At 40.7% G+C, this 15,437-nt stretch overlaps 2 protein-coding genes across 3 annotated transcripts; both read left to right on the top strand.

Annotated features, from left to right (window-relative positions):
* The first annotated feature begins 94 nt into the window (after positions 1-94).
* On the top strand, positions 95-6,172 carry dgcr6 (DiGeorge syndrome critical region gene 6). 2 transcript variants are annotated; one of them, XM_082555899.1, is made up of 6 exons: positions 95-183; positions 709-820; positions 944-1,104; positions 4,943-5,043; positions 5,128-5,268; positions 5,383-6,172. In XM_082555899.1, the coding sequence occupies exons 2-6, from the start codon at positions 717-719 to the stop codon at positions 5,458-5,460; spliced, it is 585 nt and encodes a 194-aa protein (XP_082412025.1). In that variant the 5' UTR covers positions 95-183; positions 709-716; the 3' UTR covers positions 5,461-6,172. The 2 variants fall into 2 exon arrangements, with proteins under 2 accessions (XP_082412025.1, XP_082412024.1); XM_082555898.1 differs by lacking the exon at positions 95-183 and adding an exon at positions 433-541.
* A 1,018-nt stretch (positions 6,173-7,190) lies between these two features.
* Positions 7,191-14,122, top strand: slc7a4 (solute carrier family 7 member 4). Its single transcript, XM_082554054.1, has 5 exons — positions 7,191-7,360; positions 8,451-9,514; positions 9,616-10,322; positions 10,413-10,521; positions 12,086-14,122. Exons 2-5 carry the CDS (start codon positions 8,533-8,535, stop codon positions 12,301-12,303), a joined length of 2,016 nt encoding a protein of 671 aa, XP_082410180.1. The 5' UTR covers positions 7,191-7,360; positions 8,451-8,532; the 3' UTR covers positions 12,304-14,122.
* Positions 14,123-15,437: the final 1,315 nt, after the last annotated feature.

The following is a 15,437-nucleotide window of genomic DNA, read 5'->3' as shown; positions in this document are numbered from 1 at the left end:
GTGCTCCCATACGCGCTGTTATAAACAGTGCTCTTCCCCTCCGCAAGAGAGTTTTCTTCGTTTCATGACACCTTCAGCTCGTGACGGCGCACTGCCCACCAAGCAGCGCGCGACACAGGCGCGCCTCGCGTCCAGCCAGCTGAGGTTAAACGTCACGGGTCACGGCGTGTGCACCCCAGCTGGGTATTTAAGCTCTTATTTTACATTAGGTGTTCAATATGAATAAACGTAATTGAAAGAATTGCATTTAAAAAATAATCTTCATATGGGACATAGCGTATAGTCTTTAACTGACATCATTGTATTTATGTACTCAGTCATGTTAATTTGTCATGGTCTGAAATGTAATATCATATCTGATAAGTAGCCTATAAGAAGCGTCTCTTTTTTTATACAAAGCGCCACCTAGCGTGCATATTTAACTATTTCATGCGCAATTATAGACAGGCATCTCGAAAGTCGCCAATAGGGGTCCTAGTTAGCTTGGTTAGAAGTCTTAACAGCTCAAAACTAGTCTGTTTCGTTTTCTTAAAGTGACTTAGTAAGTTTAGCACGCTTTTGTGCACACACGAAGCTCATTAGATACAAAATAGCCTCCTGTATATAAGTTATATTATTTACTTCTAGAAAAAATGTAAATATAGAAGCGTAATTTGTCGATGTTGTTACTGTTAGCTAACTGAGTCCGTGCTGCTCTCATCTTTCCAGATGAAGAGATGGACGGTTATCCCGGTGTCACTGGGGGGGATTCTACACAACAACAAGAAAGACATTACTACCTGTTATCTGAACTGCAAACACTGGTCAAAGGCTTGCCGAGGTATCGTTACTTCCTCCACCGGCTTTAGAATATTGCTGTGATATGAAGGGGCACCTTTTTTAAAGCTGTGTAACTGATCTCTAGATGATTTATTTCTTGTTTTGCTTTTTCCTCCGTGGTTAGCTCCTTTCAGCAGCGCCTGTCTTACAACACGCTGAGTGACCTTGCTCTAGCCCTTATAGACGGGACGGTATATGAGATTGTCCAGGGCCTGCTGGATATACAGCATCTGACAGAGAAGAATCTCTACAATCAGAGACAGAAGCTGCACTGTGAACACCAAGGTTTGTGGACTGCTGAACAGGAAACGCACAGGACACGTCCCCTGTTCCAGCTTAGCTGGTTTTCATCTTGTCTGATGATGTTTGACAACTTTTCAACCACATTCCACAGAAAACGACTCCTGCGTAGTCCAGAGATGTTATCATAAAATACCATATACCTATAAAATGCAACACTGTTGTAAAAAGGACACATAACTAATGCTGTAGCAAATTAATCTATTTATACTACAGGCCTCTATACTATGAAGCAGGATTTTGTCTTATTCTGGTTACTTAAGTGTTTTTTTGTGTTGGTTGCAAACATCTTTTCAACATTGTTATTCTATAAACATTAATGTGTCCTAAAATAGAGCACCAATTTGTACTTAGAGAGCTTATATCAAATTTATGCAGACTAAGCCTAAATTCTCTTTTTATATTTATTCTTTTCTCTTAGACCATGTCTTTTAAATATTAATTTAATGAAGAACTTAATTATAATCCATCAGAGTTGTTACATTGATAATTCTGTTAACTCACACAGTGTGCATTTTTGCCTGCTTTCTTTCTTGGCTAAAATAGACTAAACATCTTTAATATGACTGCTCTTTTCCAGCTCTTTTTCAGTTTACTCCTATAATCCTATATTACTTTACAGTGCATTTCCCCATACTGCTGTGTTGCTTTCAGTCTGAATTGTGTGTTTAACCTGGTCATAGTTTTACAATTAGTCATTCTGTCGCCAGTACACTTATCAATTCGTGTGATCAGTCAGATGGCACCAACTTTCATGTTAATGCACAGAGCAAATAATGCATTAGTGAGTTGATAACAACATTCACGACTGATTATCTTGATTGCCAGTGTTAGGGTAAGAGCAGCCAGAGAACAGAAAGATACCCTGGGTATGTTGAACTCACTTCATAGTACAGAAAAACTATGACAGAAGTTAAAAATGACAAAACATTTAAAACCAATATTAGTATTTGTGGGATTATTACCCTTAATTTTAGAAAATATATGTATATAAAAAATTTATATATTAAACATAAAGTCAAAGATAAAGAGGGGTTCGAACTCAGATTAGAGCCACTACTCCTTCAGATTGAAAAGAGCCAGTTAATGTGGTTCGGCCTCCTGGGTGAGGTGTTCCTGGCATGTCCTACTGGGAGGAGGCCCCATGCAGACCCAGGACATTCTGGAGTCTCAGCTGGCAAGGGAACACTTTGGTGTTCCTTTGGAAAAGCTGTAGGAGGTGGCCAGGGAGAGGGAGGTCTGGGCTTCGCTGCTTAGGCTGTTGCCTCCTATCGATGGATGGATGGATATTTTTATACACATACCACTTGATAAATTCAAACACACTATTAATGAGGTATTCCACCAAACATTAAACACATGCAAGACAGCACCTCTGTAAACTCACAAACTGTGGGTTTGTGGGTTCACAAAAAACTCACTAAGCATACAAACTAGCATAAATATAGTGATGGTTTGATGAAGTCCTGTGTGGAATCTTTCAGTTGCTTCACCAAAGGGCAAATGACACTAAGCCCTGTTCAAAAGCTCAAGTGCTGACATCTGCTGGTCATTCAATGTACAGCAGCCCTGCTGTGATAATACATGTGGGCTACATAACAGTCGATATATAAATGTAATGATGTATCAATGCAAAATACCTACATGAGGTCCTGTGTGTGCGTATGTATGTGTAGAGAGAGAGAGAATACCTCTAACTAACCATGTTCTCTGAGATTAATGTAAGATGTATGTTATTATTGGGAGATATGATATCGCCTTTTTCCCTAATGTGCTTACAATCTCCTTGCAAGTTTGTGATGATCCTCAGAATCACCCCAGATCCAGTTCACGCAAAAAAAAAATTAAAAAAATTCCTGCGTCTTTTCAACAGCTTGAATCACATAATGAGACACTAGCGTCACATCAGAGAAATGGACCCTCGTTTATCTTTGGTCATGTGATATTCTGAAGAGTGGTACAGGCCTTGACATGGGCTTCATTTGGACACACCTCCTTAGTCGACACAGGCCTCCAGGCTTCAGTTTCAGACATACCAGCCCTACAGAAATGAGAAAAGGTTGAGAAAAAATGATCCTATAAGTGTTGTATTTGTAATAGGGCTGCCATGATTAGTCGACTAGTAACGATTACGTCGACTATTAAAATCGTCGACAACTAATTTAATAGTCGACTTGTCGTTTGAAGCTTTGTAAGATCCCAAACGACGCAGGAATAAGTAGAAGTATTTAAGAGTGTAATAACGGACTGAAGCAGAAGATGGCAGCACTGCATGTACAAGGATGCCAGCTGCCGTTAAACCTCGAAGAAGAAGAAGCTGCGTCCCAGAATTTGTAGCGCGGCCCTGCTCAGTTGTCAACAATGGCGGCAGCTAGTTAGTTTTTATGTTACTCATATTATTTTTTCTGGGTCACAAAATAAACGTTTATGTATTTTCAGGCGAGAATGTTACCAAATATCTGCTCAGTTTATCAAGACACCACATATTTTCAAAAGTGCTCCGACGTGGGTAACAGACGTCTCACCAGCTCGATAGCAAGCCGGGGTTCAAGGCTCACTAGAGCCTGTGAGAACACCGGACTCCCGGCAAATCGTTTTCAAACCCACTGCTGTCTTTCGCTACTCAGGTTAATAAACATGTAATATAAGTCACTTAGATAACTTAAAAATGTTACTGTTTGGTATTTTTAGTATTTTTATTCCTGAGTAAATCGGTTTGGCTGAGATTAAATTTATAGTTTTTACACAGCTGAATAAACGTCAAGCAGACAACTGATTATCAGAAGTGTGAGATGCGCGAGAATATACTCCGGTGTCCTGTTATATTTTAGATAGCAATGAGCAACGGCTGAGTTTATTAAACTCCACCGAAACAATCTGCAAATGTCATTAAAATTTAATAAACTATCATCTTGTCTTTATTTTTAGTTAGCACATATCTTAAACACTTAAAGCTGTAAGCTAATGATAGTTATATAAGAGCAGATGCATGCTGGTGCAATAAGATGTAGGTTTTACGTCCAGTAGATGCATGGTCTGATTAGTCGACTAATCGCAAAAATAATCGGTGACTAGTCGACTATCAAAATAATCGTTTGTGGCAGCCCTAATTTGTAAAGAACTCTTGCTACAGATGTCCAACACTGAGTGAATGACACGCACCAAACCATGGCCATAGGCGAGGCTTATGTTACTTATGAAAACACAAAGCATCTATCAGGTGAAAATATGTAGGCTAGTTCATACAAATTGGAATAATTTATTTCCATGAGGTCGACTGCACTTGTGATGCAGCTCAATTTTAGGTCTGTTTTAAGGGATCAGCAGGTCGTCATCTGAAGATAATGACGTGGATTTGGCATGAACTGTTCATGTCAACCCTTGCCTCATACGTCTTTCCTCATGTTGTACATTTTCCATTGTTATACCTCTGACCTGTCTTCCCCATGTGATGTTGTAATGTATGAATGGTCGGAAGGGTAAGATGGCACTGGCAAAGGTCGGCAGCCTTAACCCAACAAATTTTCCACTCGTGGGACTAATAAAGGTTATCTTATCTTATCTTATGACCTATGCTGCTATTACACAATGACAAAACTGCAGACAGTGACTTCAGGAACATAGAGAGGGAAATATATAAAGAGTTGTCACCTGTTCACAGGAACACCATTTAAACTGGAACGCCCGCCATTCCTGTTGTCTGGTATTTGTTGATTAACATCACTAACTTCCCCTGAAATTCACCGGTGCGGCAGGTATTACAGTTGCTTCTTGGGAAAGGAAACCTTAATCTGTTGATTAACTGGTTCTCTTTTGTGTGCAGCACTCAAACAAGACCTTGCACGAAAACACAAAGATGCCCTGCAGTCATGTAAGTCTCACAACCTTGTGCTGCTCAAGGCAAACCAACAAGCCGAGCTAGAGGTAAGCACTGAAATTCTAACATCTCTGCTTACTGAATGGTATTGCTCTATGCTTTTAGTTTACAGCTTTGTGTTGTTGTATCAGGCTCTGGACGTTCGTGTGCGAGAGGAACAAAAAATGATGGATAAGAAGATCGTAGCAGAAATGGATCAAAAAGTGATAGACCAGCAAAACACGCTTGAGAAAGCAGGAGTCCCTGGGTTTTACATCACTACTAATCCTCAGGTTAGTTAGCTAATGACTAAAATGTATACTGAGCCCTCAAATACAGGTGGAGCTGTACTTTGTGACAGAGCAGAAGGCTGACACTAGCTGCTCTTCAAACTCTGTGTGTTTCAGGAGCTGACAATGCAGATGAACCTACTTGAATTGATGCTTAAGCTTCAACAGAAGGAGTCTCAATCTGGACTTCTATGAGGAGGATGATAGAGCAACCTATTTGTGCCAAACAAAACTGAGAAAAATTGGTCACAATCCAGTAACCGTGATCTGCCCCTGGGGTCGGCGAACATACAACACTCCTGTCTTCTAAGAAGTGGCAATTTCAGACGCATGCTCCGAGTGCTCTAATCATCAGTGTCATGTGGAAAAAAGCTGCTTTCGAAGTATTGAAGTGAGACGTTGCAAGACACAGTGAAGCGGTAGCAGGCTGTCATAGCTTAAATATCACAGCCTGTAAGAAATTAAGAAGGTGTTTTGTTATTAATCATTTAAACGGGTTTACCAGCCCTGACATGGGGACACAAGAGCCCCCCGAGACGCATTAATTCAACACTTGAAGTCAAAGGAGAAGTTTTGCTGATTTATGCGGACAGAGAAGTAACTCTGAGCAACAACGTATTGCTTTCTGTCAAGAAAATTAGTTATTTGATGTTTCTTTATGATATTTATTTAAAATGCGTAAATAGAAACACGCTTTGAAGTGTTGTCAGTTTGACTGTTCTGTTTTTTTAAGCAACTTTATTTGAGCATTACTGTAATAGTTCCTACACTGTCATGTGTTTTTGTGGCTGTTCTGTTTGTTTCAATTATTTTGTATTATTGGAGAAATATATTCATGGTTATTATAACTGAATACATGAATAACGTAATCCATGAATAAATAAAAGTGCAGCCTAGCAGAATTAATGATTGCCTTAAGTTGTTTTTTTTTTTATTGTTATTTTTTTGTTAGTTTTGTTTTTTGTCCTAAGGTCTAACATCAACTATCATCCATCATGTTATGATGCTGTATCAAGGTTTCATTTTAATGTTAACTACACACTCAGTATGCGACCATGGTAACAAACTGTATACAGGCAACAACAACAAAAAATGCCTACACAAACAAAAAATGATACACACATTTTGAGAGGAGCTCAAAAGGAAAAAAAGATACCAGAATAGGGACGATACCCCCAGTTTTTTCCTTTATTTCCAGTTCCCCCATTCTCATGGATCAGACGCTTAATCATACAGTTTTATTTGAATTTTCAGCTTTTTCAGTTGTGTTTTACTGGTGTTAAGGTTCAAAATATTGGGGATGGAGACAAGAGAAAAAACCACAATAACAACACTGGTCCGGCCGGGTTGAGTCAAACGATGATTTTAATGAACACACGCGTGGGAGATGGACACTGATGCAGACAGCCTCAAAATCTCAAAATGGTGGAGCATTGCTCAAACTTTTATAGCCTCTGGTGCCTCCACCTTATCATACAAAGCCTAAACATTCACATGCTTTCTCTCACACAGCGCCTGAGCTACGACCTTGGCTCCCTGTTTATCTGCTCCTGCTGAAATGGGGCAGAAAACTCCAGCACACTCTGTTCTCTTCTACTCAGACAAATTAGATTTCTTATAACTCAGCAGTATAATGCATCATAAAACAATATCATTCATTCACAACAAGTCAGCAGTTTAATGTAATGCAAATCAGTTTAACTAATGTAATAGTTATCAGCTTCTTCTAATTCAGGAGAATAATGCAAACTAAAACTACATAATAATTCACAATCTTTAATTAGGGGTATAACATGGCATAAAATAATATTATAATCTAACACTGGCTACATACATGCACATAGTAAATTTATCTGTCATGTAACCATAGGGACCCCCACCCCCCCGGGAACCCTGTGGATTGAAAAATGGGTGGAGCCCAGCGGGGAACCCCTTTCAGCTGGAGCTGCGCCTTTAAGAAGCAGTCAGTCAGGGCAGTGCATGTTAGTTTTATTCGACTGTGCACCTTCTGCTCCATCACCAGACGATGTACGCCGGTAACTCGCCACAGCTCAGGACCCGCAGCAGCACCGATGACGCATCTTGAACAGCGACGGTAAAGCAATCGTTGACTTTTTTTTTTTAATGGCATTGCGGTCGTTTATCATTACAAACGAAGCGTGGATCAGAAACTCACACCTATCTGTGGAAAGTGTGATGTAGCGCCGCATTTCGTCCACATCCAGGAGAGAGGCAGGGCGATGCACTGGTGTGATCCTCTCTCTGCCTGCGTTTCCATTTTGTTCTAAATTATTAATTTGGCATTTAAAAGGACGCACATTCAATCATCCGCCTGATCTTATTTCTGTTATTTGATGGTGGATAAGCACGCTTTTATACGTGTAATGTAAACGGCTGTGGTTGTAGTAGACAGCGGTCTTATTTGTAGAGGGGAATAAAGCGTTACGTAATTATAATGGAGGCATCCTGTTGTCGCCATATGCCGATCGAGGCCAGGAGTCGGATGTTGCACCGCCCAGAGCGATAGGAGAAATATCTGGAAGTACTGAAACAAAGACTAAATATATCAAAATAATCTGTAAATTTTTTTTCTTGCTCTCTTTTCCAACTCTGTTTGATGTTGTAATTTTACACATCAGTGATACCTTTTAGATGACGTGGACTGGCCCACCGTGTTAAGAGGGTAGTGCCACTCACTATAGACTCTTGGTTTAAAGGAGAAAAACATGAAAGTAAATTAAAAGGTAAAGATTTAAAGATATTACAAACATCTGGCTGGTGATCCTGGTTATCAGCTGGTATGAGATCTAAAGCATTTTGTTTTTATTGTAGAGCATAGGGTGACAAAATGTTGTGTATAAAAATGTAAGAAACTGAAGTTTGACTTCATGCATGTAACTTTTTTTTTGTCCAGTATCTCTATGACCCTTCTGTGATTGGGAGCAGGACCTATATTCAGATATGTTATGATTTTAAGCTGTATAAATGAAGATATTGTCAAATGTAAATGCAGGACCTTAAAAATCTCTATAGATAATATTTTTCAAGGACATGGACATCATTTCTTTAAAGGTACAGCTTGAAAGAGAACTTTGCGTCCAAAGTGGCATTGCACACATAGTATGCATCAGCTGATTTGTGAAAAATACATATTTAGTCACGAAATGCAAATTGCTTTTTTACAGGTCCTCTTCATAAGCAGGTAATGGATCCAGTGTGACTGCTGCGCCACTATCCTGCCCAGCTGGCCTGCCTAACCCTTTAGCTATGGCAACCTGTCCGAGAGGCTGTGCGCCAGCGGTGCGCCTTTGTCAGAAACTGAACCGCCTCAAGACACTAGAAGATGACATGATGGCCACGTCCCTCAAACGCTGCCTCTCCACCCTGGACCTGACACTGATGGGTGTCGGTGGAATGGTGGGCTCTGGCTTGTATGTTCTGACAGGAACGGTGGCCAAAGACACAGCCGGGCCCGCTGTCATCATATCTTTCGTCTTCGCAGGTATAGCTTCCTTATTGGCTGCCTTTTGCTACGCTGAGTTCGGAGCGCGCATCCCCAAAACGGGATCCGCCTACATGTTTACTTATGTCTCTGTGGGGGAGTTGTGGGCCTTTCTCATTGGCTGGAATGTGATTCTGGAGAACATGATCGGTGGGGCTGCGGTGGCTCGTGCCTGGAGCGGCTATCTAGACTCAATTTTTAACCACGCCATCCAGAATTTCACAGAGACGCACATTATGCAGTGGAACGTTCCCTTCCTCGCGCATTACCCTGACCTGCTCGCGGCAGGAATTCTGGTGGTTGCCTCATTTTTCATTTCCTTTGGCGTCCAAGTGTCCTCTTACCTCAACCACATCTTCTCCACCGTTAGTATGGGGGTTATTGTTTTCATCCTGGTCTTTGGCTTTGTGCTCGCTGAGCCAGCCAATTGGAGCCAGGAGCAAGGGGGCTTTGCACCTTACGGCATGTCGGGAATACTGGCAGGTTCGGCTACATGTTTCTATGCATTTGTGGGCTTTGATGTAATTGCTTCCTCAAGTGAGGAGGCAAAGAATCCACAGAAGGCCGTTCCTATCGCCACTGCTATCTCCCTTGGATTGGCAGCAACAGCCTACATCCTGGTCTCCACAGTGCTTACGCTGATGGTACCCTGGCATACACTGGACCCCAACTCGGCTCTGGCAGATGCCTTTTTCCGCCGTGGTTATAGTTGGGCTGGAATTGTTGTGGCAGTCGGTTCCATATGTGGTGAGTTTGATTTAAATGCTTGTTGGTGCATTGTGTTTACCAGGTGTATTGATTTATCAGTGCCATATTTTGACTTGTGTCCTCTTTGTTCCACTTTCTAGCCATGAACACTGTGCTGCTCTGTAATCTCTTCTCCCTCCCTCGGATTGTGTATGCCATGGCAGAGGACGGATTGTTCTTCTCCATTTTTGCAAGAGTCAATCCCATCACCAAGGTTCCTGTTAATGCTATTCTGGTGTTTGGAATCCTCATGGCCACCATGGCTCTCATCTTTGACCTGGAGGCCTTGGTTCAGTTCTTGTCCATCGGAACTCTCCTGGCTTACACCTTCGTGGCAGCGAGTGTTATCGTGCTGCGCTTCCAGCCCGAGAAAACCAGCTCCAAGGGAACGCCTTCTACATCTCCTATCCCCAACAACGAGCCTTCTCCTGCCCCCTTGGAATCTCAGACCATATCTGAGGACAGCGAGGAGCCAAAGCAGTACGAGTCCTTCTCAGACAAACTCCAGTTGGTAGAAAGGCAGAAGCAAAAAGAGAGGCGTGGCGTGGGGCAGCTGAAGGCGTGCTGGGAGCCGTACCTGGACAGGCTGCTGGGGGACTGTGAGCCCGGTGAAGTGGTGGCCTTCTGTGTGCTCACTTTGATAGTGAGCTCGGTGTCCCTCTGTGTTGTGCTAGAATTTGGAAAGAAACAGCTGCAGCTGCCATTGTGGAGCTTCACAATGCTTCTGGTGATTTTTAGCTTAGCCTACATTCTCAGCCTTGCTATTATATGGGTCCATGAGCCACAAAGAAACAACAAAACATTCCAGGTGAGCTTTTATAGACATTCTCAAGTCTATATTAAAAAGAAGGAAAAACTGTACTGCTTAGAGACTGACAGAGTGTTTATTTTTATATAGGTACCTCTGGTTCCATTGACTCCAGGTGCCAGTATCCTCTTTAATGTATTCCTCATGATGAAGCTCAGCCTTCTAACCTGGATTCGATTCACTGTGTGGATTGCCATAGGTAAGAGGACATCAGAACTTATGCAGAAAATATTGGGGCCACTAAAAGATTTCAGTATATTCCTCCAAAAATATATATTTTTGCCCAACTTAAACTTTGGGCAAATAGATTTACTTTTACACAGCCGGCTCATGCAACTATCTATCCGCACAAACAGTGGCCGTCTGTGTTATCTCAGGAAGTAGTTTGAATACGCTACCATAAAACATCTGCCTTTTGTTTCAGGTGAACTTAATGCAACCTACCCAAGTTTTACAATAAAAGGCTGGTAATAAAAGATCTTCTGTTCTCTTAGGAAGCAGAAAACCTTTTATTATCAGTCCTCTGCAGATGTAGGCGCTGGACAAACAGCTTTTTGATGTCCGTCTGTCAGTGGGAATCACTTGGGAAGCGTAATTAGCTGTATTAGCTTAAGGCTTCTCTGGGCCACTAAACTGTTTAAACTTCCCTGTCACACTGTTGCAAGTTAACAAGATACACACATGTGGGATATTACTGTTGACAGGGCTTCTGGCTAAATTCTCACTCCCTTGAGGCAGGAATGGATACTTATCTCCCATAATGTAATTATGGAGTGTTATTTTTTTTTTTTTTAAATTTAACTCAAAAGTACTCTTTTGCTAAAGTACTATTCATAATATTAGGCTATTTATCATTACTGGTTCACTGATGTAACTATTACATCAGAGGAAAAGCAGAATGGCAGAAGTCAACTTTTCAATCCGCTCCCTTTACTTACAGTTGGAGAAATACTTATTTGAATCCCTGCAGAATTTCTAAGTTTGATCACTTAAACAGTATCTCATTTTTATGCTTTGTCCAGAAAAAGAACACATTACACAAAACTTGTAAATTGATTTGTGTGTCATTGCGTGTTATACAAAGTTATACAAAAATTGCTACAGAGACTGTAACAGGCTGTAAACACAATCTTTTTGGCTGTTGATAATAGGTCTCTAAGGAGATTGGCATACTTTACTCAAAGGAGAGCTAGCCTCAAGTGGCCATTTGAGAAACTGCAGTTCTCGACATTTCTGAACTGGCCTCATTTTTCACAATCAGAAGTTGCAAGTGCATTAAAAACTAAGTGAAAGCTACCCCTCAAAACTAATAATAGTTGCATTAACTTTAGCTCTGTGTGGTGTTAACTGCACAGAGCATTGCTAACAATCACTTATGTGGCCAAATGATTGTAAACCTTTATACAGTAAACTTTCAGATCTTTTATACAGTCACTGATGTGACGACTTTGAATGTAACAACCTGCAGGCTTTGCATTTGAGCGTACATTAGCATGCTGACTGTAGTATTTGTCTTAAAATGCCATTTTGCCATCAGCAGTCCTATAAGCAAGCCTGGCCATCTAAGATGGACGATAACTACAATGTCACATCTAGTAGATTGGCTACACTCAAGTAGATTAAATAATAAATTTCTCTCATACGTACACCTTCATCTTCTGCATCAAACACAAGGACAAAAAAAGAGCCATTTTGTAGCTGTGTGCTGTTATGTAGAGTCAAATTCTTGCTCTAGCTTTTTTTCCATTTTGTCTCTCGCGCAGGTCTTTTTGTGTATTTCGGTTACGGGATCTGGCACAGCAAGGAGGGAATACGGGAGCTGCAGCCCAAAGACATGGCCGCACGCTATGTGGTGCTACCCAGCGGCAGCCTGGTAGAGACAGTGCAGTCCGTTCAGCCCGATAGTCAGCTGGACACCTCAGCGCACCACATCGACAGCCCCGCTGCCTCAGCAGCCGAGGAGTGCAACAGAAAGAGATAATGTGTGACCAGTCGTAATCATTAAAACTGCCCGGTGTGTTGTCGCCCAGTCATATGCTGTACTATAACTAGTGTACTATCTGCATCTCACTCCCTTTAGCACGTGACAGGCTATACTCGTTGCTCTGCAAATGTATGCACACCACAGTCTGGGGGATGCACTCCTTCTGTCTTATTGTGAAGCCTATTTGTATATCTTGTAATTTTCAAATGTACAGTAGAGAGCTTTATTACTGTCCTGCAAACATTAAGCATCAAAATTGTGTTACATGCCCTAAGACCAGCTCTTTTCTTGCAACCTTGCCAGTTTGTCAGATTCCACATATTTGGTGCTTTCTTTGTGACAAACAGTGGAGTTGTTTTTTTGTTTTTTTTAATGTTACCACAGCAGTGGAGGTGCAAAACCAATGTCTCTTCTTTTTGCTAACAAAGTAGAATATCATTTAATTCAGTTAATGCATTGTTTCCTGTTTGTTGTAATTTGAACAAAGAAAAGCACAGAGTTCAGTTTTTTCCTTTATCAGATTGAGATTCTTCTCCCCAGAACCGGCTTTTGCTATTTGGTAATATATAGACTTCCCCAAGTATTTTTCTTTAGGACAAAGTATTTAATCCTATAATATAAGTAATATTCTATGTATTTATTTTTCGATTTTTACTATTTATACTATTATTTTACATTAGCTTAGCCATTCTTGTCTCTGTTATTTTTGTGTGTCACTCATAAATTTTGCATGTACTTCTATTGGTCTATAATCAGTAATTAGCTGGTTGAACACTTCAGTTGTTCTGTTAAATCTCCTAAATCTCATCCCATGACCCACTTCTTTCTTTCGTGTCACTGATCTTGCAGTCTGAGTCTTTTTCTCATCCACCTTTTAGTCAGCAGCCCCTTTCACTTCTCCCCCTGTCAGCATGAGATTATGTAACAAAGCATACCGATTGTTGAGACAAGCTGGGAAAATGTCGATATATTAATATCAGTGGAAACCTATCAAACGGGAGTCTTCACACACAAATACTGCAGTCACTGGTCGTTACGTTAAATTGGGATCTGCACCACTCCCCCGAGGGCCTCCATAATCCCGGCAGATTTACTGCGGTCCCTGTCGCCAGTCTGCAGCTTGACCTAGATTAGGGAAAGTCGCATATGTGAGAGCGCTCACATCAGATGGATAGCATTCCCACAGTTTACACTTGTGTCAATAATTGAATTTAAGTGAGCTTTTATTTCTCAATCACATATGTTACTCTGTGTATTTAAAAAACAAGTTTATTCTGATTTTATTCTTTTCAGTTTATGTTTGCATGTGTTACACAAGAAACCAATGGCCTTAAACATGTTGTAGTCAATGTATACTGATGTCCAAAGCGAAAACGCTCAGTCTGAATGGTTCAGTTATTTATTTGTCTGATGGAGAGAAACTGTTATACTGCACACCATGCTTTGAATTATTAAACCAAAACACAAACATAGGTAAGAATGTACACTAGGAGGCATTTGGCATAGTTTTAAAAAAGGAGTCAGGTTCAAGAGAATTTTGTACAACTTTGCACAGTTTGCAATCTACTGTCTTGTAATTTTGTGTCAGTGTTCTGCTTTTAATGTCAGCCCGGTAATAGATATTCATACTGTGGTGCTTTTTTAAGCTGAACGTTCTCACAGTTATAAATGGTCCAAATCTTTTCTTACTTCTGAGTAGTATTGTACTCTGTTCTCTGCACAAGTCTCAAATCTTCTTCTTATCAAGTCTGTTGTGGTGAATGTCTATGTAAAATGCAAAAGACTAAAAAATAAATGTTTTGAAGCAGCATTTACAAAAAAAAAAATACTGTGCAGAGTTTGATTTCAGTCTCTTAGAGAATCACATCCATGTAGTATTCACATCCTTTTGTTGTTTATAATAATCATAATAATACATTTTATTTGTAGCCGCCTTTCTAAAACCCAAGGTCACTGTACAGAGCATACAAGATAAACAGTAAAAGGATAAACAGGTATTATACAACAATTGCAGTCAATGTTAAAAAGAGTAGGCTCGTTTCAACAGATGAGGGTTTAAACATCTATTCAGGGTTTTGATTTTTGACTTGAATAAGAGAAGAGAGTCAGTATTCCGGAGGATATGAATTCCAAAGTTGGGAAGCAGAGTGGCTGAAATCTCTGTTCCCCATAGTGGTGAAACAGGCAGAGGGAACAATAAGGTGAATGGCGGATGAAGACCTAAGGGAACGAGTGGGGCCAGGTTATGGATACATTTGAAAGTGAAAAGCAATATTTAGAAAGAGAATCTACAGGCAGCCAGTGAAGCTGTCGAAGAACAGGTTGATGTGCTTTCTGGATGGTGTGCAAGTTATGATCCGGGCTGCAGAATTCTGGAGGAGTTGGAGTTTGTGAAGAGATTTGTTAGGGACACCAAAGAGAAGAGAATTCCAGTAATCAACTCGAGAAGTGACAAGGCTATGGACAAGGACAGCAGCAGCATGTGGGGTGAGGAAAGGACGGAGACGACTGATGTTGCGTAAGTGGAAGTAAGTAGACCGGGTGATGTGATTAATAAGAGACTGAAATGACAAAGTGCTGTCGAGGTACTTGTGGAAGAGTTGTCAATATTAATGGAAAACTTGTGGGATTTGGTTAGAGTGGAAGCTGTGCTGATGAGTGGATCTTCAGTTTTATTACTATTGAGTTTGAGAAAATTGGTGGAGAATCATGTTTTAACCTCCATGAGGAAGTCACAAAGTGAGATGGGTGGAAGGGTGAAATTGGGTTTGGAAGAAATATACAGCTCAGTGTCATCTGCGCAGCAGTGAAAGTTAATATTGTATTTCCGAAATATGTGACAGAATGTAAGCATGTAAATAATCAATAAAAGAGGCCCCAATACCGAACCCTGGGGCACGCCAACAGAAACAGGAAATGAACTTGAAGAGTGAGATTTAGGTTTAATGAACTGAGTGTGATCTGAGGTGAACCAGGCAAGTGGGTATGACTAATGCCAATGAATGCTTGTGTCCAGCCAAAAGCACAAGATAAGAACTACAATTACATCAGTAAGCAATACTGACATGATTGTTTATGAAATGGAGGAAAAATCAAAGCATAAACAATTTGGGGAAGAACCTAAGCCTACA

This window comes from Aulonocara stuartgranti (assembly GCF_965226115.1).
Source record: "Aulonocara stuartgranti genome assembly, chromosome: 12".
Classification (NCBI taxonomy): domain Eukaryota; kingdom Metazoa; phylum Chordata; class Actinopteri; order Cichliformes; family Cichlidae; genus Aulonocara; species Aulonocara stuartgranti.
The sequence above is the reverse complement of the archived record's forward strand: the minus strand, read 5'-3'. Positions and strand labels throughout refer to the sequence as shown.